The sequence below is a fragment of the Malurus melanocephalus genome, unplaced genomic scaffold (assembly GCF_030028575.1).
Source record: "Malurus melanocephalus ecotype Western Australia unplaced genomic scaffold, MMel_1.1 scaffold_1036, whole genome shotgun sequence".
In the NCBI taxonomy this organism is placed as follows: Eukaryota; Metazoa; Chordata; class Aves; order Passeriformes; family Maluridae; genus Malurus; species Malurus melanocephalus.
The window spans coordinates 89,871-111,576 of record NW_026624268.1 but is presented as its reverse complement, the minus strand read 5'-3'; the positions used below and the strand labels follow the sequence as shown (position 1 = coordinate 111,576).

Below are 21,706 nucleotides of genomic sequence, written 5' to 3'. Positions count from 1 at the left end.
TTATGGTTAATAAATATTCTACTCCCTTTGAAGGAGTAGAAAGCTGTTTCTTATCTCCACTGGTTTATCTTTACTACACAGTTTCTCCAACAACGCCGTTTTATCTTGTTCCAGAACAAATCACCCACTGCAAGCACAAAGAAACCTTGAAGACATTTATAAAACAGAATAAATCTTTCTGTTTATCAGGAGAAAGCCTGCCACCATCTAAAAGACAAAAATCAGGCAATTTCAGTCACTCAAGCCAAGTTCTCATGTGCTTCCTGGAGACGACTATTTTGAGATTTCGATGGAAATTTTACCTCATCACAGACCCCTGAGAGTGTAATTTGTGTTAAATTCTGAGGAACTTGGTGTTAACATTCCCATGTGAATGTGCTTGACCTACAGCTGGAAAACTGACCATCCAAATGGGCAGATAGACACTCACTTACGCTTAAAAGGTTTCCCAGAGGAACCTGACATGCTGAAACTATAATGGGAATTTTATATGTCCATCCCAGAGTTCTGTTTCTCAAAACCCAGTACTGTTGAAAAGAAACCCCACCAGATTGTAAAAAAAACCCCACCCAAACAAATAAAAAATGTAATTGGAGCCTGACTAGCAAAATATTGTAATATACATTATACCTCCATTAATTGACTTATATTAAAGGCAGCAAATGAAAAATTGTTCTTTGTTAAATACTCCACATTTATATAGCACTTGCATTTATTTCAATTTATAGCCATTTAATTGCATTTATAGCATTTATATAACATTGATCAGCTTGCTGAGGATAAAAATAACACCTGACAGGTGAAGAAACTGCAGAGGTTGTCCAAAGTCAAACTTGACCAAAATTTAACTCACCTGACTCATTTTCCTGCAGCCTTGAGGGGGAGGGGATAAGGGCGGACCCAGCAATCTCCGTAGGGATGARTTTTTATAAATTCCATGGATGCTGCACAAATGTGGGCTGGGACTCACCTCCCTCCTTCTTTAGCTGAATAAATGTTTAAAATGTCCTAAAAATGATGCTTTGCCCCTCAGCTTTGGCTTTGCAGATGTTTAATTTGAGACTAAGCAAAATGGGCTCAATTGTCTAGACCCAGAATCTCCAGGTGCACAGCTCCACATTTACTGTGCTCAGTCAGGAACAGCCCCATAAATATATATATAAAAATAAAATATTTTAATAATATAGAAAGAGGAACAACCATAAGAGAGAGGAAAAGCCAATTCAATCAGCAGCTTCTCAATTAAAAAAAAAATTTGCTAAGTGACTTGAATGAGATTAAGTGGTCTTCCAAAATGGCAAGTTGTGCACAATAATTTAATAGTTTCAATAACTTAATAGTTTATGTACACTGGAAGCAGCAGGTCATGGCACATTATTAAATTAGTAAATTAAATAAGWTTCATAAATTTAATAAATTAAATAAATAATTGCATTAAATACATGCTGGCAMCAGAAGAATGCTTGCATCCAAAAGAATCAATGGAAGAAAACKGGTAAGACAATACAGAAAAACAACCCCAGCACATATTTTAGCTATCACATACCACTATTTTTGACATAACTGAAAAGAATTTGCAAAGATTTACTCATCTTCACAAGTGGATTTGTTTTTTCATTCATTATAAAGATGAATCTGCAAATTAAATTTAAAATCTGCTTTAACAATTGCTTGCAGCACTCCAAAGTCTAACATGCAGCATTAAAAACAAGAATAGCGGGCATGCACACACTTAATGAACATTTGAACAAAGTTAAAGAAAAGCTGACAAACACTGAAACTTGTGCTATTTTTAGCCTGGTGGCTCAGTTTACCCAAATAAAACGTAATGGTGGTGTAAATCATGTCACGAACTCTAATCTATCTGCTTTGTTTGATATTCCATCAGAGCTTGTTTGAAAGAGCATCTCTCAAGAATCCTCCAGCAAAAGTCATCTGGGTTGGGAATGTTTAATGGGAAACTTGAGCGGCTTGCTAAATTTGTATGAGTGTTTCGGGAAATCCTTATTAGTGAGCACTCTGTGAACTTGTTGGTAGACCATGTTATGACAACTTCTGTAACTCTGCCTGGCAATATAAATCACGATTTCAGAAGAAATAGAGAGCTCTGAACAGAGAGCAGAGAGGGGCTGGAGTGGAGGATTATCCCTCTCTGCAATATTCCTGTGCCCTGTGCTCTGGGTGGCCCTGYTGRAGCAGGAAGGTGGCACTGGTGACACACTGGGGTCCTTTCCAGCCTGACCCATCCCAGAATTCTGTGATTTACTTTAGTCTTTTCTATATAAATGGAAAAGCCAGTTCTTCCCTTCAGGAGCACAAAGCTCCTGACCTCTTAAAGGAAGTTAAATCCTGTTTGGACTATCTGGGTTTGGGGACAGGATTTAAAACTCCTGTTTTTGTTTAAAACTTCTGTTTTGGGAGACAGGAGCATCTCAGCAGCACTTCAGCATGGGTTTAAGGCCCCAATCTCTRGTTATGCTTGCAGAAAACACTGTCTGGATGGAAGAGGCCCAAAGGAGAATAAACACGGAGGAGTTACAAAGTGATGTTATAYGAAAAGTGATAAACATCCCTGATGGCCAGAGCTCTCCCACAGGAGCCTGCCTCACCTACTTGCACAAAACAAGGTCAAAGGAGCACAGGGGACTGAGCAGGAAACTGCTGCAGAAGTGAAGCTCAACCTCATTGAGGGGCAGGGCAGGGGGCAGGCATGACCTGGGAGCACAGGGGTTGTTCTTCAGTCACTGTAATGGCACGAGCAGGGAAGGACCTTCATCTCTGGCAGATTTTTCATCTCCGGCAGAATTTTCATCACTGGCAGGATTTTCATCTCCGGCAGATTTTTCATCTACAGCAGAATTTTCATCTCTGGCAGGATTTTCATCTCTGGCAGATTTTTCACCTCTTGCAGAATTTTCATCACTGGCAGAATTTTCATTTCTGGCAGAATTTTCATCTCTGTCAGGATTTCCCAGTGCAAAGCCTCTCAGCCCAGGGTCACAGCACAGGGTCACAGACTGGGTCAGGCTGGAAGGCACCCCAGTGGGTCACTGGTGCCCCCTCCCTGCTCCAGCAGGGCCATCCCAGAGCACAGCAGTGTGTCCAGACACCTCTGAATATCCCCAGGGAGGGACACCTCACACCCTCTCTGGACGATCTGTTCCGGGCTTGGTCACTTCACAGAGAAGAAATTCTACCTCGTGACCAGGTGGAATTTCTCAGGCATCAGTTCCTGCCTGTTGCCTTTTCTTTTATTTCTCAGCAGCACTGAGCAAAGCCTGGTCCATCCCCAACACCCAGAGACAGGACAAAAGCAAACATCTCTTAAGGAATTGGTTTTATCTCAATTGCAATGAGACAGGTAATGATTCAAGAGCAGAAATGTTACTTTACTAACACAAAGAAGCAGTTCATGGCTGTCACACTTTTTCTCTGACACAGTTGTACTTTTTGGCAATGGTTATCATCCTGTCAGGCTGAGGGCAGGAAGACGGGCATTTCCTGTATTTTCCTGTTTGCTCATGGTGGAGAGGAATTGTGCAAAGCTTACGATTCCTCCTCATCAGTTCCACAGACAATGAAGTTACTAAGTGCCCAACAATGCTGTTTGCAAAAACATCGTTGCACAAATTCTTCATGACTTACATTACAAAATGACTCTTTCGAATCCACGGAGAGCTTTGTGCAACACATTTCTAAACATTTTTACGAGTGAGGGGGAAACAAGCATGATCCTAAAGAAAGGAATGAAAATTAGTAAGTTAGYTGCAAAAAACCCTCAAAACCTGTGTGCATGTTTAATGCAGAGCAGATGAACTGAACATACGTGCATCATAAAAACATCACTTTAGCTAAGCTGTGCAATAATTTGTTAAATATTTGGGATTTTCTGGGTCCTAAAGTACTTGTGCAAGGCAGCCCCACCGAAAGAAACTCCACGAGCCGCTGCTTCAGACCCAGTGCTGGTTACCAGAGCAGAGCGCCAGCCCTGTGCCTGACGGGGATTGGGAGATCCCAAAGCGGGATGTGGTGTCTGATCCTCCGCAGGCTCCGGGGTTACCTCAGGTGAAGCAGCACGTCAGGCTGCGGGCGGCACCAGCTCGGATTGCCACAGGTTTGCAGTCACACCCGGTGCTTTCCGCCCCGCAGGGAGGGAGGGATTGAGGGCACAGCCGCGGCCAGCGGGGCGGGCAGAGCCGGGTTCTTCCCGGCAGAGCAGCCCCGGAGAGAGGGGACGGTCCTTCTGCGGCGTCCGGAGCCCCGGGGCGGGACGGGGCCGGCCGTCCCACCGCATCCCGTTACCTCCCATCGCATGGCACCCCATCCCATCGCCTGCCATCGCATCCATCTCAGCCATCCCATCGCCTGCCATCGCATCCATCTCAGCCATCCCATCGCCTTCCACCGCATCCCATCGCCTTCCACCGCATCCCACCGCATCCCATCGCATCCCATCGCACCCCATCGCCTCCCATCGCCTCCCATCGCCTCCCACCGCATCCATCCCATCGGATCCATCCCGTCCCATCCCATCCATCTCATCAGATCCATCCCATCCCATCCCATCGGATCCATCCCGTCCCACCGCACCCGTCGCCTCCCACCGCGTCCCGGGAGGGGCGGCCCCGCCCGAGCCGCCGGAGCCGCCGGAGCCGCTCCCCGCACTCTCCTCGCTCTGGTGAGTGAACAGCGGCGGGCAAAGAGAGGAGGGAGCCGGGGCGAGGCGCAGCGGGAGGGATTTGAGGAATCTGAGGGAATTTGGCGGCTCCTCGGAGCTCTCTCGTCCCGGCCGAGGCTGCAGCGGTACCGGAGCACAGCGAGAGGGCGGAAAGGGAGAGCAGAACCCACCTTGGCACTCCGCTTTTGGTAAATCTCTCTCAGCATTAACTTTGACTGCTCCTTACCCTGCGCATCCCAGCCCGGAGAGCAAAGGGGTGCGCGGGTCACAGAGTCTCCCCTAGGGGCAGAAAAACCTGGAGAAAAGCCCGAAAGCGCACCAAAGCACTGCGAGAAGCTCAGGCAGCTTTTCTCCCCAAGGACACCCGTCCAAAGGGTGCCCAGGCTCCCCGGTCTGTCCCCCGCCCCCGGAGCAGCTGCGGGTCAGGACAGCGCGGAGCAGGGCACGGAGGGRATGCTCGGATGGAAATGGGAAGGAAGGGAAGGGAAACACATGGAGAAAGTCCGGATTCCCCGCTGCACTAAACGGCCACGCCTGAATGAAGACTGCTCGGGTGAGTGCCTGCCTGCCCACACAATGTTTGTGCTGCTGTTTTCAGCGTCTTTCTTGTGACTAAGGGAGAGATTCCAGGGAAGAGACGTGGTTGGGGAAAGCGGGCAGGGAGGGGTTGGCTCCTTGTTTTGAGGGAGAGCATCTAGAAGACTGGAGCTGAAGTTCCACTTGTATTTTCAAATTTTTCAGCCTGACCAAGCATTTTCTTGCTCTTTGAATTAGGTTGCACTTAGGAAAACTGGGTGCAATATTTTCTCAATTAACTTAAAGCAGAAGTAAACATTTATCTGCAATCCTGACAGCCTGTACTCTCATAGCCAAACATGCCAATTAAAAAAAAAAAAAAATAGTGGGAGCACAGTAGAATCACCACACTGAAAATATCCCTGCATACAGCTATAACCATAAATACTTGTTAAAACAAGCTCCTTGTTCTGAGGGAGAACAGTGGCTTGGCTGAAGATAGAGGAAGATAATGCCTGAACTTAACCCTCATCCCCTCCTGAAGACAATTGTGCTCTTCTGAGGAAAAATCGTAAATGCCTGAATCTCTATATGGATCTTGCAGCATTTCTCACAAACAAACCCAGCACATCCTGAGGGTTCTGACTCTATTTTGGGACAKAACCTGCTCCCAGCCTTATACCATTCTTGATGTAGCCTTCCCAAGCTTTCCTTTTCAGGGAAGATGGAGAACAATCAGGATTCTTGGATGATCTGCTGGTTATATTTATATATATATTTATATTTMTATGTCTATTTATATGAATATGGATATGAATATTTTTAKTATTTATATGGATATTTATATGTATGTATTTCCAATATATATTATTTTATATGTTTATATAAATATATAAATATTCATTAAAATTAAAATTTCTGTAGATATTTGTTTAAAAAGAAAAGTTTGTTTGCAAGGCACCTGGCTGTCCAGCTGTAAGAGACCCTGAGCTCCAGCAGTGCCCCTTTGCCATCTGTTTAATTCCATAAGAAACATTAAAGCTGCCTGGAGACAGATAGGAGCTTGTTTCAGTCAGAAATGTATTTCTTCAATGGAAAAACTTCATACATTCAATGAGTTATTGCTAAAATATGAAGGAACTATATTACTATAGTAAATTCATCAGATGYTTAATTGTTCCAGATCAATGATGAAGAAAAGAGTAAGTGAGCCAAACCAAATCTTTCAGTAACAGGGTTTACTTCTATTATCAGTAAAAGGAGACAGTAAGTCCTCACACCCACTWGGATTTTTGAATCTGTGCCTTTTTGTGAGGGAGGTTTTCATACAGCTTCAAAACACCAAAAGTTCACTTGAGGTAAATTCAAGTTTTTGTAAATCCCCAAAGAATTTTCACAGTGATCAACTGAAAAAACTAACAGCTCTTACTTGCATACATTCTTTTTTACTTTCATGAGCAGTGACTTAGCAAGTCACTTGGAAATAATCAGATCTTGATGTTTGAATGACAGGGTGAGTTATATTTTTWAAAGTTAATTGCATTTCTGATGTAGAAGGATTAAACCCACCAAGTTTTACAGTTTGTCAAGGGTTGGAGTCAGTTCCCACTAGCACAAGGTGGAATAAATAAAAAAAAAAAAAAAACTTTAAAAGATTTTTCACTGTCCTGTATGAAAATTGTCCCATTTTAGTGAGTTGGGATGATGGATTCCAATCCCGGAACAGATCCCTGGTGAAAAGGAACCACTGCAGCTCCTCAGCTTCAAAGGAAGCACATTCCTGGGAAATCCCCCTCCTTTGTAAGGGATCTGACAGCTCATGGGTCAGATTTACTGCACCAAGGACTTTCCATCTATTGCAGCAGTGATTTCACAGCTCACACCTGTGGCAAATTCTCTTTGTCCACACAAGTCATGGAGAAAACAAGACAAGGCTTTTCCAGCGCAGCACTACTTAAATAAAACAACATTTTAATCCTGTTTTGCTAAGAGATCACATTGATGATCGATTAATTGATGCTGATAATGTTTAGAGTAGGAGGGAAAATTGATACCATGCCTGGAAGCTTTASGATTCTAATCAAGATGAGTTTTTCCCCCAATCTCTGGGTAAAAAGAATCCATATTTGGKAAATAGGGTCACAAGAACRAGACTGGGTTTTGTCATGGAAAAAYTGACATTTAGCAGAACTTAAACTAAAAAATTGGGCCACTGGAAGAAGAGTTTTGTGGAAGTCTGAGCTTACATTTTGAAGGCCAAAACATTCTTTGGAATGTGTCCATCTTCTGTTAGCTCTTTTTAATATTCATGGCATATAAACCAAGCATTAAAAACAGTTTTTAAAAATTGCCAGCCAGAGACATAAAAAGCAGATATGTATTTGAGGTAAAGGCTCTCCTAAACTTAAAAATAATATATTTATTTAGGAAAAAAARGGATGTAAATATAGYRGTGTCTAGAAAATYGTTTAATTAAGYRGCTTCTTGAAYGATACTGAAACAACACTCCCAAACTGTCCTGGCTCAGGTGCCACTGAKGGAATTTAAATCTCTTCTGCCCCACACTGAGTATAAAACCCCCTCTGCTCCTGCTCTGCATCCCCCAGCAGGGATTGGAGCTGCCAAGGACACACCATCTGTAACAACAATCTTCAATAAATAAATAAATGTATCATCTTGGGAGTGGCTGGGATGAAACAATTTCACTGAGGATTCTCCAGATGGAGTTCATTTAGATTTTTTTTTAATATGAAAAAGAACAAGTTGGGGTGAACAGATTCCAGGGATGATCTGGCTGCACACAGATACTGACTGCTACCAGATTAAAAGAGATTTTTAGGCTGCTTGTTGGATGTTCCTGTAGTTTATTCACTGATCCAAAGGACATGGATCTACAATCCATTGAAGGAGAAGAAATTCAAGTTGATTGCAATATTCAATGTAACTTGATTGCTTTCACTCATATTTGCAGCTCCTGGAATTCCCTCTTCTAATTTTTTTTTTTTTTTTTAAGGAAATGCTGGCTGGGGAAAATTTTGTGGGCTTCTCCCTTCTTTGCAGTTAAGTATCTGCAATTTCCAGTTGTTTGTTTTTCCCTTTCCCGAGTTGTTCCCAGTATTCCTGGAAGCTGCTGCATTCCCTGGCTCTGCTGAGCAGTTACACCCCTGCAGATCTATTCCTGCAAATTAAGGCTCTCTGGGCTAGGAAGTGCTTCCAGACTTTTTTTTTTTTTTAATTCTGAAATAATGAATGGTGTTTCCCTGGCCAAGATTCTGTCTTGATGTCAGGGGATGTTTAAGAACTTTTCCCGATACTTCCTGAACTTTTCCTGCTATTAATCACTCAGGCCAGCTCTTAAGCYCTCCTCACCCAGAGGAAAGGGCTGAGGGAATATCAGGGCAGAGCTCAGGGAAGGTGAAGCAGAGGATTCAAAGAGGAGACACAAAGGAGGAACCATGGAAATGTAWTTGTTGTCATGCTGGGAGTTCAAATAATCAATTTGATTAAAATAAAACTCAGARCAGAGACACATAGGAACACACAGCAAATATCCAGAGTGACATTTTCCCCAGAACAATCTCCTCTGCCTCAGGCAAAAGGGCTGTGATGGTGCTCTGGTTACACCAAAGAGAGCAAGAACCACCACAGGAGGATTTCTGGTCAGTCTTCACTCAAGAAATACCCCTTAAAATGAGTCTGAGTTTTGAATTTTTCTTGATGTGTTTGGCAGTGCCTGAGGATRGAAACACAAACCTGGATGGAAGGATGCAAAGTCAGAATGAGCTGAAGTTGAAAACTTGGGTTGGATTAGATTTGCTTCAGAATGTTTCTTTCCCAAGCTGTTTCTCCATATTAATAATAAGCCATAAGCAAGTTGTAAATTAAGCTTTTCACATCAAATGGCTTTAAGTCAGTGTCCCTGTGTAGGCACAGCTGAAGTAATGAACACCTCAAACCTTCCTCTGCTTCACAGTGAAGCTGCTTTTGTCCCATGAAATCTGAAGCTTYCCTATTTTTCAGAAATCTTTTCCTTTTGGCAGGCTGTGATGGTTTGTTAGCTCCCCTGCAGCGGTGTGCATCCGTAACTCTGTACAAAATAAATTCTCCATTTATCTGTGAGGGGACTGCCCACCCTGGCACTGAATTCCTCCCATGTTTGAGCAGCACAACATGGTATTTATTATTTCAAGGTGGAAAGAGTCTAAGATCAGCAAAGCCACCCTGCTGCTATGGTATCACAAGTAGAACTGCCTGCAAAGTTGGATTTTCATTCATTTTTATGTTGGTTTTGATTGCTAAGCTTTATTTTATTGCTATTAGAGTCCTTTTAAATGACCACAAAGAARTGTGTCAGTGTTAAAATAAGGTGGTAACTTAAAATAAGCAATTATTGGGATTCTCTAAAAGCTAAAAACTCAAAAATATCAACGGCAATCGAGTCAAGCATCATGTGGAAGCCTGAAGCTGAAGTTCCACTTGTATTTTCAAATTTTTCAGCCTGCCCAAGCATTTTCTTGCTCTTTGAATTATGTCTCACTTAGCAAAACTGGGTGCAATATTTCCTCAATTAACCAAAAGCAGAAGTATTTGTCTGTAATTCTGACAGCCTGTACCCTGATACCCAAACATGCCAATTAAAAAAAATAGTGGGAGCACAGTAGAATCACTGGACTGAAAATATCCCTGCATAGGAAAGTTCAGAATATCATACGCTTATAATCATGAATATGTTCTTTTTTCTCCTTGAAACACTTCATGAAGTTATTTTAAATCTTCAATCCCCCTTCTCTTGAGGTTCTGCATTGCATCTGGTTGTTGTTCATGTTTGCTCTGCTTAGCACATCACATCCAAGTTGGAGGAATAAGGATAATTTCAATGTCCCAGAGCAACCCCCAGCCAAGCCATAAAGCTGCTCCACAAAGGGGCAGGGGCTGGCTTTGCATTGGGGGTCACTGCTCTGAGAGTGAGGGACCATTCACAGGCTAGGGCACTTCCACAGCAACTGGGGAAATTATTTAAAAAAAAAACAAAACATGGCAGCTGAAGTGTTTTAAAATGTATTTTTACAATTTGTAATGCGTGTTCCTAGACTGAATAAAAGCCTTCTCCATTAGTTCTGGCCTCATTTTTCCCCAAGCCATTATTTCCTCAAAAAGATTTCCCTGCCACAGAAGGAGTGCAACACAATTGATGCCAAACTGGACAGTCAGGTGTCCAGAGCTGTCCTCARGGAGCTCCTCCACACCAGGGAAGAGTCACAACAAAACAAGGAATGAAATTTTATGTTTCTGAGTCAGGCTGGGTTGATTGTTCTCACAGTAAAAGGTTTATTTATAATTCTCTTGTTTACAGTGGGTGTGTGAAGGGAAGAGGACAATCCTGTGGGATTGACAGAATTTTGTCAGGCACTAAAGCTTCAGGTTAAGGATTTTTCACTTCAGCCTGCTCAGGAGAGACAGCTCGAGGGCAGATGGAATTCAGGCTGTGCTTTGACAGTGGAAGGCATTTTTCTGCAATAAAAACCAAATCCTGGTCCTTGCTGGATTGAGACATTGAATCATTTGAGTGGGAACAGCAGGCAGGTTTACTGATATTTTCATTTTCTTTTTATCAAAAATATTGTTTGTATATTGGCAGGCATTGAATAGGAATTGTTCCCTCACAGAGAAATAAATGAGGTTTTAAAATGGAAATCAATCAAACCTCTGGCATGTGAATACTTTTAACACCTAAAGAATTTTTTTTAAATCACTGGAAATAAATTAGTTCTTTCAGTACAACATAATGAGTACAGGTCAGCTGAATTAAATTCTTGCCTTCTGCCTTGAACTTCGTCTGATGAACAAGAAATTTTTTTTTTTTTTTTCTGTAATTTCTTAAAAAAGTATCAACAAGAGAAGTGCCACCAGCTGCTTCCAGAAAACTCACTCTGGAGTCAGGGTTTAATAGATTACACTGCACTAACAAGACAAGAAGCTCCACTTAGCATCTCCCAGCTGATCCAGATTCCATGGAACTGGAACACAATAACAAATCCTGATTGMTGGCCCTCCTTGTTGAAAAATCTCATCACAGACAGTGAAAGTAAAGAGGCATTTGATRGTGAGGTCAGAGTTTAGAATTTCCAAAAAGCAATCCAAAGGTTTTGGGCTGGGTTGGTTGTTTATTTTATTTTTTTTAACTTTTCTGTCTTAGTGAACTTTGTTTCAGGGTAATTGAACCCCATTTATTTATTATTATCACTTTCCTCACTGGGAACTGGGTTACAGATAGGGAATTGGCTTCTGGAAAGGGACACATATCCCACGAGGAAGAGTAAGGAACCACAATTTCAAATCACAGGGTGGCCGTGATAAGGATTTTTGATGCCATCACTGAGGATGGTGATGGCAGGAAGGTCAAGAAGGGGATTTGTGAATTGAAATCTTCCTCAGAGCACACAAAAGGTGATCAGTGCATTTCATCATGATTTTGTGTGGCAAAATGTGCCAATTCCATCAAAATTGGCAAATGTGGACAGTTTGATGTGAGCTTAGGGGGCAGGAGAGGGTGAAGCTGTGAGGGCAGAGTGGTTTGAGGGGACACTGAGCAGTAAAATCATCTCTGCACTTAAATGCAGGTTCTCTGCAAGTTTCATTTGTGCAGAACAGCTGTGAAATCCCCACCTTGTTCAACAGGGAAAATGTGGAATCTCGGGGAAGTTTTCATCTACTAATGCAGCTTCAGAAGTTACTCTAAGAAAAATGCCTTAAAAATAAATAAAAATAATAAAAAATAAGATATTTGATTTCTAAATCTGTCTGGGGTGTCTGAAGGAATACAAACCAAAAGCCCAGACAGAAAACTCAATGAGTGGTCAGGAGATTGGAGAGCAAATGAACCCTGGCTGGTTTTAGATCTCAGATTGCTCTGAGGTGATGTTGTCCAGATCACCTTCACCTGTCCCTCAATTTCACATTAAAATGCAGCAGTACATGGCCAGCTCACTAAAAAGCAGAGGAGATAAGATCCATGAGAGCCTGCAAGCCACCCAAATGACCTGGTGATGAAAATTACTTTGTAAAGTAGAATTATGATAATCTGGAGTGCCTTTTCATATGTGTATTTTTGAAAGAGCAAGAGCATTACCCTGAGTTTTTCAAGTTCTTAGCCTTCTCGAATGATTTTTAATTTCATTTTATAATTCCTGGCTTGTTGTATCTTGCATAAAGTCTTCCAAATCAGAAAAATWATCAGATTTTATMATTTAATAAAAGRCATTTTAATAAAAGTGKGATGTACATTGGAAAACTYGGACTTGGTRCTTTTGGAGCAGCGCTCCAGATCAAGATCTTTGAGTTGCTCTCTAAATCCTGCCTCATCCCACCCCAGCAGCACTAAGGAGAAACTCAACACTATTCACTGTACTCTGCTGTGTTTTACTCACAGAATCACAGRATTTTCAGGGTTGGAAGGGACCTCTGGAGATCACCCAGCCCAACCCCAAATGAATTTCGTACATTCCACATGCAGTTCACGCACAACCCAGGGGAGCTGTCTAACCACACACCTTTCTTTGCTGGTATTGGTGTTTTGGTTTTGTTGGTTTTTTTTTTTTTTTCCTGTGGAAGACTTCAAAGTTGCCTTCTCTCTATTTTACACACATTTAAATGGAAATCTGTGGGGGTGAAGATCAGACATTCCAGGTTCTTGAAGTAATTCAATCACCTCTTTGCCCTGTACACTTAAACACAATTAAAGAGATGGAAAGAAAGACAACACAGAGTGGGATAGAAGCATTTTCCAGGGATGCTGGTTTAAAATCCATGGGGTAATTTCTGTCCTCATCCTCAGGAGATGCCTGGGGGCTCTGTGACCTGTGAGCAGCCACCACAGAGGAACTGTCCTTGAAGGAATCTGGGATCACAGCACACCCCAGGGTGCTCCTGACTGCTCTGCCTAAGGATGCTGCTGCCAGCGAGGACACAGCTCCTCTCCCTGCAACACCCACGGGTCAGAAAAGCCTGGCCAAGGAGGAATTTGACCTCATAAGGAAGCAAAAATCATTTCAGCTTAAGCCCTGATTACTGGCACAAGAGAGATAAAGTTACAGGRAGTATTGCATCACTGAATTTCAGTAGGAAATGCTGATGATTGAACAATCCAGTGCATTGTATTGCTCTGACCATGTTTAGAGAGATGAGGGTGAGATATCCCCTGAATATCTCAGTGTTAGCTGTGGGAATGCTTTGAGCAAATATATTTACAGTCTCCATTTCCTTCCTTATTGCTTTAAGAGATTTACCAGAACATTAACTCAGACAAGTGGCACAAAAGTGTGTCACCCTCACAGTCATTTCTGTGTCCTGGAGGTGGAATTTGGTCAATTTAGCACATGCTAATTTTGGACTGTGAATCAACACATGAAGTTAGCAGCTGGGAAGCAGGAGATGTTTATTAATSCTGAAAAATCCTGTTATTTTGCATTTGATCTAAACCAGGCCTGGCATCTTGAAATGTTTGAAATCTGAGCAAGCCTAAATTGTGYAGGAAGAGATTGCTTATTAACTATAATTTGAATGACTGCCCACTGMCTGCCAACTGCTGTATTCTCAAACTGTCAGATGCAGGTTGTAAATCACTGAAAAAACTGTAAATAATGTAAAAAAACTGCCTTGTTTAAACTATTTAGTACAAAATATGTTAATATGCTTTTTACTAACACAGTTTAAATTAGTTTGACAATATGGAGTTTATGTTATGGTTCACTATCAGTTGTTTAATGAGATAGAATGAATTAAAACTGTGAGGATTTAAATTTCTTCTTCAGGTTCTAGGGTCAGAAATACATGAAGTCCTATAAAAACTGCTTGGGTTTGGTTAGTAGGGTTTCATAAAACACTTCTTAAATTGCCTATATGTAAAATATATTTTTTTTATTTAGGAAAGCCCTAAGGGGGACAGTTCTAAGCTGAGCACAAATTAGCTTTACTATCTTATCACAACAGTAATGGGACAATATTCTTCACCTGACCATGTGCTCCTATTCATAAAGTGAATATAACAAGATTCATAACAATGCAATATTTAGTTAATGGGGGAAAGATTGTTCATGAATTTTGAGTAGAATACCCTAAATGCAAAGTGTTATTCCTCTTTCCACATGATTTCTCTGAATTAAACACCTGAGTGTTTATTGTATTTAAAGTATTAAATAAGAAATGAAGCTCTAATATATCTGCATTGTAATAAACTGGGGAAATGTTCTAAAGGAATAAACTTAAATTCAGTCTTTTTCGGTGTATCACGCAAGGTTCAGAGATTCACTGAACATTCCTGAGCATGTTTGTTTTTTTTTTTTTCTTTTCCCTAGCTCTGGAAATAAAAATCCCCAAGCATTATATTCTTCACCTGGCCACGTGTGCCTATTCATAAAGTGAATATGGCAAGATTCACAATAACAATGCAATATTTAGATAATGGGGGAAAGATTGTTCGTGAATTTTGAGTAGAATACTCTAAATGCAAAGTGTTATTCCTCTGTCCACATCATTTCTGTATTTAAAGTATTCAATAACAATTGAGGCCCTAATTAATCTGTATTGTAATAAATTGGGGAAATGATAAAATAAATTTCTCAGTCTATCATGCAAGGTTGAGAGATTCACTGAACATTTCTAAGCATGTTTTTTTTTCTTTTCCCTAGGTCTGGAAATAAAAATCCCCAAGCAACCCAACACATTTTCATCCAGGAGTGCAACCCAAGGCCTAAACATCCGCTTCAGTTCTCCCTCTATGCGGATGTGAAAAAGATGTCCAAAAACACGACCGAGAGCTCCAGCAACGCTCCCTCAGCTCTGCTGGGCCTGTTCCTGAGCAGCATCTCCCTGACCACCATCGTGATGAACATTTTAGTGCTGTGTGCCGTGAAAACGGAGAAGAAGCTGCAGACGGTGGGCAACCTGTACATCGTGAGCCTCTCSGTCGCCGACCTGATGGTGGGCGCGGCCGTCATGCCCCTCAACATCGTCTACCTKCTGAGCCCCTCCTGGCCCCTGGGGCTGGCAGCCTGCTTGTTCTGGCTCTCKGTGGACTACGTGGCCAGCACGGCCTCCATCTTCAACCTCTTCATCCTGTGCGTGGATCGCTACCGCTCGGTGCGGCGGCCGCTGCGCTACCTGCGCTACCGCACCAAGATGAGGGCCTCGCTGCTCATCCTGGGTGCGTGGCTGCTCTCCCTCACCTGGCTCATCCCCATCCTGGGCTGGCACGTCTTCGCCAACAACGGCCGCAGGACGGTGGCAGGAGACAAGTGCGAGACGGAGTTYTCTGAGGTCACCTGGTTCAAAGTGCTGACGGCCATTTTCAACTTCTACCTGCCCTCGCTGCTGATGCTGTGGTTCTACTGCAAGATCTTCAGGGCCGTTCGGAAACACTGCCAGAACAGGCAGCTCCCCAGCGGATCATCCTGGGCCTCCTTGGAACAAAACCTCGGCCATCAGACCAAGGGGAAGGAGGAGAACAATATCTGCCTCCAGAAGCAAARCTTGGATGGGAACGGCCCCGGCACAGACAGGCAAAGCGCTGCTCAGCCCCAGGAAGGGAAGGCAGAGCCGCATTTCAGCGATCCTGATGAGTCTTCAAAGGATTTGAGCAATGGGAAGGTCCTCAAGTGGAGCTGTTGCTCTCTCAGCAGGGCCAAGCCCGGCCTGGATAAAGCAGGAGAGAAGTGTGACACAAAAAACCCTGGGAATACAGGGGAGCCCAGCTGCCAGGACAGCGACTCCAGCGGGACATCAGACAGCCAGACCTTCACCGAGGRGACACCCCGTGCTCAGCACTCCAACCCCAACCCTAAAACAGCTCAGAAAAACACTGACAGGAGGGATTCCAGAGGCCTGACGTTCCTGAGGAAAACCTGGCAGAGCCTGCACAGCCATTCCAGAAGKAGCATCCAGCAGCTGCGCGGGAGCAGGGAGAGGAAAGCGGCCAGGCAGCTGGGGGTGATAATGGCAGCCTTCATGCTCTGCTGGATCCCCTACTTTGTGCTCTTCATGGTGAAAACATTCCACAAGCAGGTCTCAGAACTGCACATGGTCACCATCTGGCTGGGCTACGTGAACTCCACCTTAAAYCCCTTCCTGTACCCTCTCTGTAACCATAACTTCAAGCAGACTTTCAAAAAGATCCTTCACATTCACTGACGCTGCTCTGGGGTCCTTCACATTTCACAAATGCAGCTCGGGAGTTCAACCCAACAAAATGTTCCACTTTTAAGGATAGCTAAAAGAGAAGCCTTTGGCAAAGTTAATTTATGAAGAAGCGTTAGTAAAAAACATGTGTTTAATAGTTCTAACATATTTGAAGAGCTACTTCAGATCAAGAATCTGAAAAACTCAGGGTCAATCGATGAACTGTTACACTGCTGAAAACCTCTCACTATTCCAGATCACCTCTTTCATCCCAGAAATGGAGATACAAATAGAGATCTTCAGTGATTATAAATKATTCAGCTACAGAAAAGCAAGAAATCCCATTTCTGTGATTGGCCAAATATAGTTTACTCTTTCAACTCACTCCATTAAACACAGGGATACGTTGCCTGTGAACTGAGATTTGCAAGTGGAGGTACTTTGCACAAAGAAAACAACTGTTTTAAAAAAAAATACCTTATTATTTATTTATAGCTTCCTTCAAATCACAAACTTCTTATCAAATGTCCAGTTTTAGTGTATCCTACTGTATCCCTTTGATATCATTATTAACTGAATGTTAACTTTGCTGAAAAAAGCAGAATTTTTATGTCCTAACCCTAAAAGGGTTTCCATGCTCAACAAACTGTCACCATCCATCCAAGAAGGGTATGCTGCTGTTCTAAACTTATAGAATATAGCTGATTAAACATGAAGTATGTTCACCTTTTCTACCCTTTAATTGCATTTCATAAATCCTGCTGTGGATGCTRTCAAATATTTCAGGAGAAACACACAATAATAGGATACTCTGAGTCRGAAAAGATGCCAAGAAGGTATTGAAGCACAGCCTGCAACTGAAAGCTGCGCTGGCTTTGAGGCTGCAAAGAAAAAGGACATTCTCTGATTCATTTTGTTCTGCTGATGAATTTCCCACATGCAGGAGGCTTTCTCGAGTCTGAAATTGCTGACTTAATTTAATAACAAAGTTCTGAACTGCAACTCCTTCAGCTGAGTACTGTTATGGGGTTTGTGGGATGAGTTGCAGGGGTGTCCTCTGCAATATCCTTATTACATCAGAAGCAAAAAGTGSTAGCTTAATGGTAGGAAGAGAAATTCTGGATTCTCTTTTTTCAAAGATCTTCAGCTCCTCAGGGTCCCTCTGTGCCATGTGTGCCTATTTCATAAAGTGAGTAAGACAAGATTCACAGCAACAATGCAACATTTAGGTAATGTGGGAAAGATCACCCATGAATTTTGGGTAGAATACCCTAAATGCAAAGTGTTATTCCTCTGTCCATGTCATTGCTCTGAATTAAACACCTGGTGTTTAATTGTATTTACAATATTCAATAAGAAATGAAGCCCTAATATATCTGCATTTTAATAAATTTGGGGCATGTGCTGAAAGAATAAACTTAAATTCAGTCTTTTTCAGTGTATCATTCAAGGTTCAGAGATTCCCTGAACAGTTCTGAGAGGGTTTTTTTTTTCCCAAATTCTGGAAATAAAAATCCCCAAGCATTATGTTCTTCACCTGCTCTTCACCAAGTGACTATGACAAGATTCACAGTAACAATGCAACCTTTAGGTAATGTGGGAAAAATTGCTCATGAATTTGGGTAGAATACCCTAAATGCAAAGTGTTATTCCTCTGTCCATGTCATTGCTCTGAATTAAACACCTGAACGTTAATTGTTGCACTTAAAGTACTCAATATTGAATGAAGCCCTAATGTATCTGTGTGGTAATAAATTGGGAAAATGTATTAAAGGAATAAACTTAAATTCAGTCCTTTACAATGTATCACACAAGGTTCAGAGATTGATTGACTTTGGTTTTCACACAGGAAAAAACTGCAGTTAGGGAACTTAAATCCAGGAGAAATAAAGGCAAAATGCAGAGAGAGACATATAAAAMCAACAAAATTCAGTTCAGAATTCAGACAACTTTTTTTACTGCAGGAGCAACACCTGCACAAGTAGTAAAATACATCTTGTAGGAGTACAGAGCTTTAGAAACACATGCTCTAATCCATGGCCTTTCACAAACAATTGCTGAGGTTCACAGCCATTATATTTTTTTTTCTGTTGTGATTTACAACAGCAATTCTGGCCTAAATGGATGGTAATTCAGATGATCCCTGAGGAAATAAAAGCCAGCCACAGTTATTGGTGCTGAAAAACAGATTTACCCAAGGACTGCTGAGAGTCAAGAAGTCTGTCCTGTTGATCAYGACAATTGCCTTTTCTGACTCTAAAATGTACTAATACACAACAAAACCTAAGCAAAATTATTGAAAATTGGTCTAAAAATGATGGTGACTGTAACAACAGAAACCTCTGGTAAAAATAAACCACTAAACAAGAAAATAAAGCTGCCTGAATAATTTTTATCTGACTTTACTTTTACACAGTATCTTAGTGTACCTGTTAATAAAAATACAGGGGAAGTCACTTGTGGTGGCCACATTTTATAGCTATTAGATAATATTAAAATAGGAAAATGGGATAGTTGTGATTTTAAACAGCAAGGTTCCTAAGAGCATTTCTCAGTTTATTTCACTGAACGGGCAATTCCAGTGGCACTGGATRTAAGAGAAGCAGAGGAAAGCAGATTCGGGTAAGGAATGGAGAAGCCTCCCACCACGCAGGGTCAAGGCTCAAGAGAATATTTCAGGTGTGGTTTCCTGTAAAATATTTCCCGAGTYTTCCAGTTAACAAACAAGGTCAGAGGACACGGAGCTTGCAGAGAACATAACAAGAGGCTGGGGATTTCTCGGAGCGGAGCTGTGTGGAGGGAGTGACGGACCCGGCTTTGAAGAATCCATCCGAAATACAAAATTCCATCCCTGCAGCGCTCCCTGCGCCACCGGGGCCATCTGGTGGGAAAGGAGCGCATCCCGCAGCCACCGGGGAGCTTGGCCATCCCCGCCTTTTCAGGAACATTTTGGCCCCTTTCCAACCTCTAAAAGATCTCCATTAGACTCGCTGTGAGACCGCTTCGTGATGCACTTCGCGAAAGCAAAATGAATGAAAATGGTGGAGCTTTAAAAATGCATTTCTAATCCTCAAATGTTAATACTGAAACACTGTAAAGCTTMAAACTCAGTTCTGCACTTTGTCTCCCCAAAGGAAAAGGTTTTACTTTATCCCTTTTTTTTTGTCCCTTTATCCTCTTTTTACAGCTTTTGTCAGCAAATGAAAGTGTCAGTAATAAGCTTCTGAACATTTCTAGAGGAGGCCCTGAATTCTGCACATTTTCCACTGCTCTCAGGGATGCTGAGGACTACTGTCCTAATTTAAGCTCCTACAGAGGAGGTGTTCAAAGTTTACAAGTTAAAAGCTAGAATTTAAATGTTCATGGTGATAATGTTTAAATGTTTCAGTGCATAAACTCCTCTAACCAGAATGCCGATTATTTCACTAGGAAATGCCAAGATAAACTAAAATTTTATAAAAACATACTCACATTTGCTTAATTATTAAGTACAAAGACAAAATTATTAATTTTCATCCAATCATGTGCTTACTGAAGAATTACAGTATAGAGAACAAGTAATGTTGACCCAGTGTGGAAATAGCTCCTGAAAGTAGTTTATACATCTGGTACTGATTTTAAAATTACCTTAAAAACATGATGCATATCTGACATCAAAATAAATCCCCAGACTCAGTTGTTTGAGGGGTAAAAGCTGTTTCTGTGGATAATATCAGTGTGTTTATAGGAGAGGCACCTGTCTGTGCCAGAGAAATTGATAATGGTGCTCACAGAATTTCACCAACRTAACAAATCCAAGAAAACATTATTTGGAGCATTTTCCTGCTTTTTTTTCCTCTGCTGACTCAAAATTTCACTGCTCCAACTTTTTACCTTTGCAGTGTTCCATTCTCACAGCAGGAATGGGTACAGAACAGCACTAGGTTGCTTTTTGGCAATATTTTTTTGTAAATAAATCGATAGTTCTGCCAGGTTCTTGGTGGTCACTGAAAAAGCTGTAAACATWAATTTAAATCCTGAAATGGAAAGCACTGTGTGAACCTAAACAAGTGTTATTTTTATTAAAATCTGTAACAGAATTCAATCTGATTTCTAGAGAAGAATCTGAGTTCTTGTTCTGAGAAACTCTCCAAAAACGTGCTGAGTCCCTAATCCCCAAGAAGGGATGAGTTTAAATCTGCTTCTTTTTAATTCCCAGAGTCTGAATCTGCTTCTTTTTAATTCCTACCTTCAATCCCAGGGTGATTTTCCCTTGCTGCAAGACTTTGCTTGGGGAAATTGATACTCCTACCTACGGAAATATGTGTCAGAAACAAAAAACTTCATTTTTAAAGAACCTTTTGCTTGGTTCCTATTCTCATGTTTATTACAGACACTTTCATTTGCTTACAGAAGTTGTAAAAAGAGGATAAAGGGACAAAAAAACAGATAAAACATTTTCAGGCCTTGGGGAAATCAAGTGCAGAAAGGCATTGCCAGTCCTAATGAAATGAGTGAAATGCAAAATGAGGAACTGCAGAATTTTATTTTTGTAATACAGTTGGGCACAAGCACACACTCATCTGTAATAAACTTGCAAGTTTATTGAAATTTAATCTGTGTAATTCCTAAAATGCCTATTCAGCCCATGCTCCACAGCAAGGTGCTCTGTCCAAACATCAGCTCTAGAGCTGAAATGTAGAATTTGCTGAATTTCAGCACTGAAAATTTCCCTGATCAATTATGTGACCATGCCCACATTCATCTGATGGCTTCTTCTCCCAGGCTTCCTCCCCATTTGGGAGGCAGTTTCTGATATATGGGTGTGACTTTTGTGTGCTCCACAATACAAGGCAATTCTAGCAAATTTATTTTCCCAATAACGGAAATGATCTACAGAGGTTATGCTTGTTATTACAAAACAGTTTGGTTTGTATTCTAGAGATGAAAAAAAAGAAAAAAAGGTATCAATATAAACTCATGAAAAGCTTCACCTCTGGATGCCATCCAGTGCAACCTTGGGCTCAGAACCAAATTAAAAATCAATTAGATCAGGTGCTCAGAGCTTGAGCAGTCGAGCCCCCAGTTACAAAAATTACAAAATCTCTCTGCAGACCTATTCCACCCACACCAGGCATTTTTTCTCACTAACATTTTGGAAGTTTCCTTTTTTCTTCCCCACGTTTTGCTGAGCCGGGATCGGGATCAGGATCACGACTGGGATCGGGATTGGGGCCGGGAAAGGGATCGAGATCGGGATGGGGGACAGGATCGGGATCGGACCGGGATTGGATTGAGATCGGGGTCAGGATCGGGGCCAGGACTGGGATCGGGATAAGGATTGGGTCCAGGATTGTATTG

General features: G+C 41.8%; 1 protein-coding gene across 2 annotated transcripts; it reads left to right on the top strand.

Moving 5' to 3' along the window:
• Nucleotides 1-4,893: 4,893 nt before the first annotated feature.
• HRH1 (histamine receptor H1) lies at nt 4,894-16,386 on the top strand. 2 transcript variants are annotated; one of them, XM_057386711.1, is made up of 2 exons: nt 4,894-5,231; nt 14,881-16,386. In XM_057386711.1, exon 2 carries the CDS (start codon nt 14,987-14,989, stop codon nt 16,376-16,378), a length of 1,392 nt encoding a protein of 463 aa, XP_057242694.1. In that variant the 5' UTR covers nt 4,894-5,231; nt 14,881-14,986; the 3' UTR covers nt 16,379-16,386. The 2 variants fall into 2 exon arrangements, with proteins under 2 accessions (XP_057242694.1, XP_057242693.1); XM_057386710.1 differs by lacking the exon at nt 4,894-5,231 and adding an exon at nt 13,030-13,187.
• Nucleotides 16,387-21,706: the final 5,320 nt, after the last annotated feature.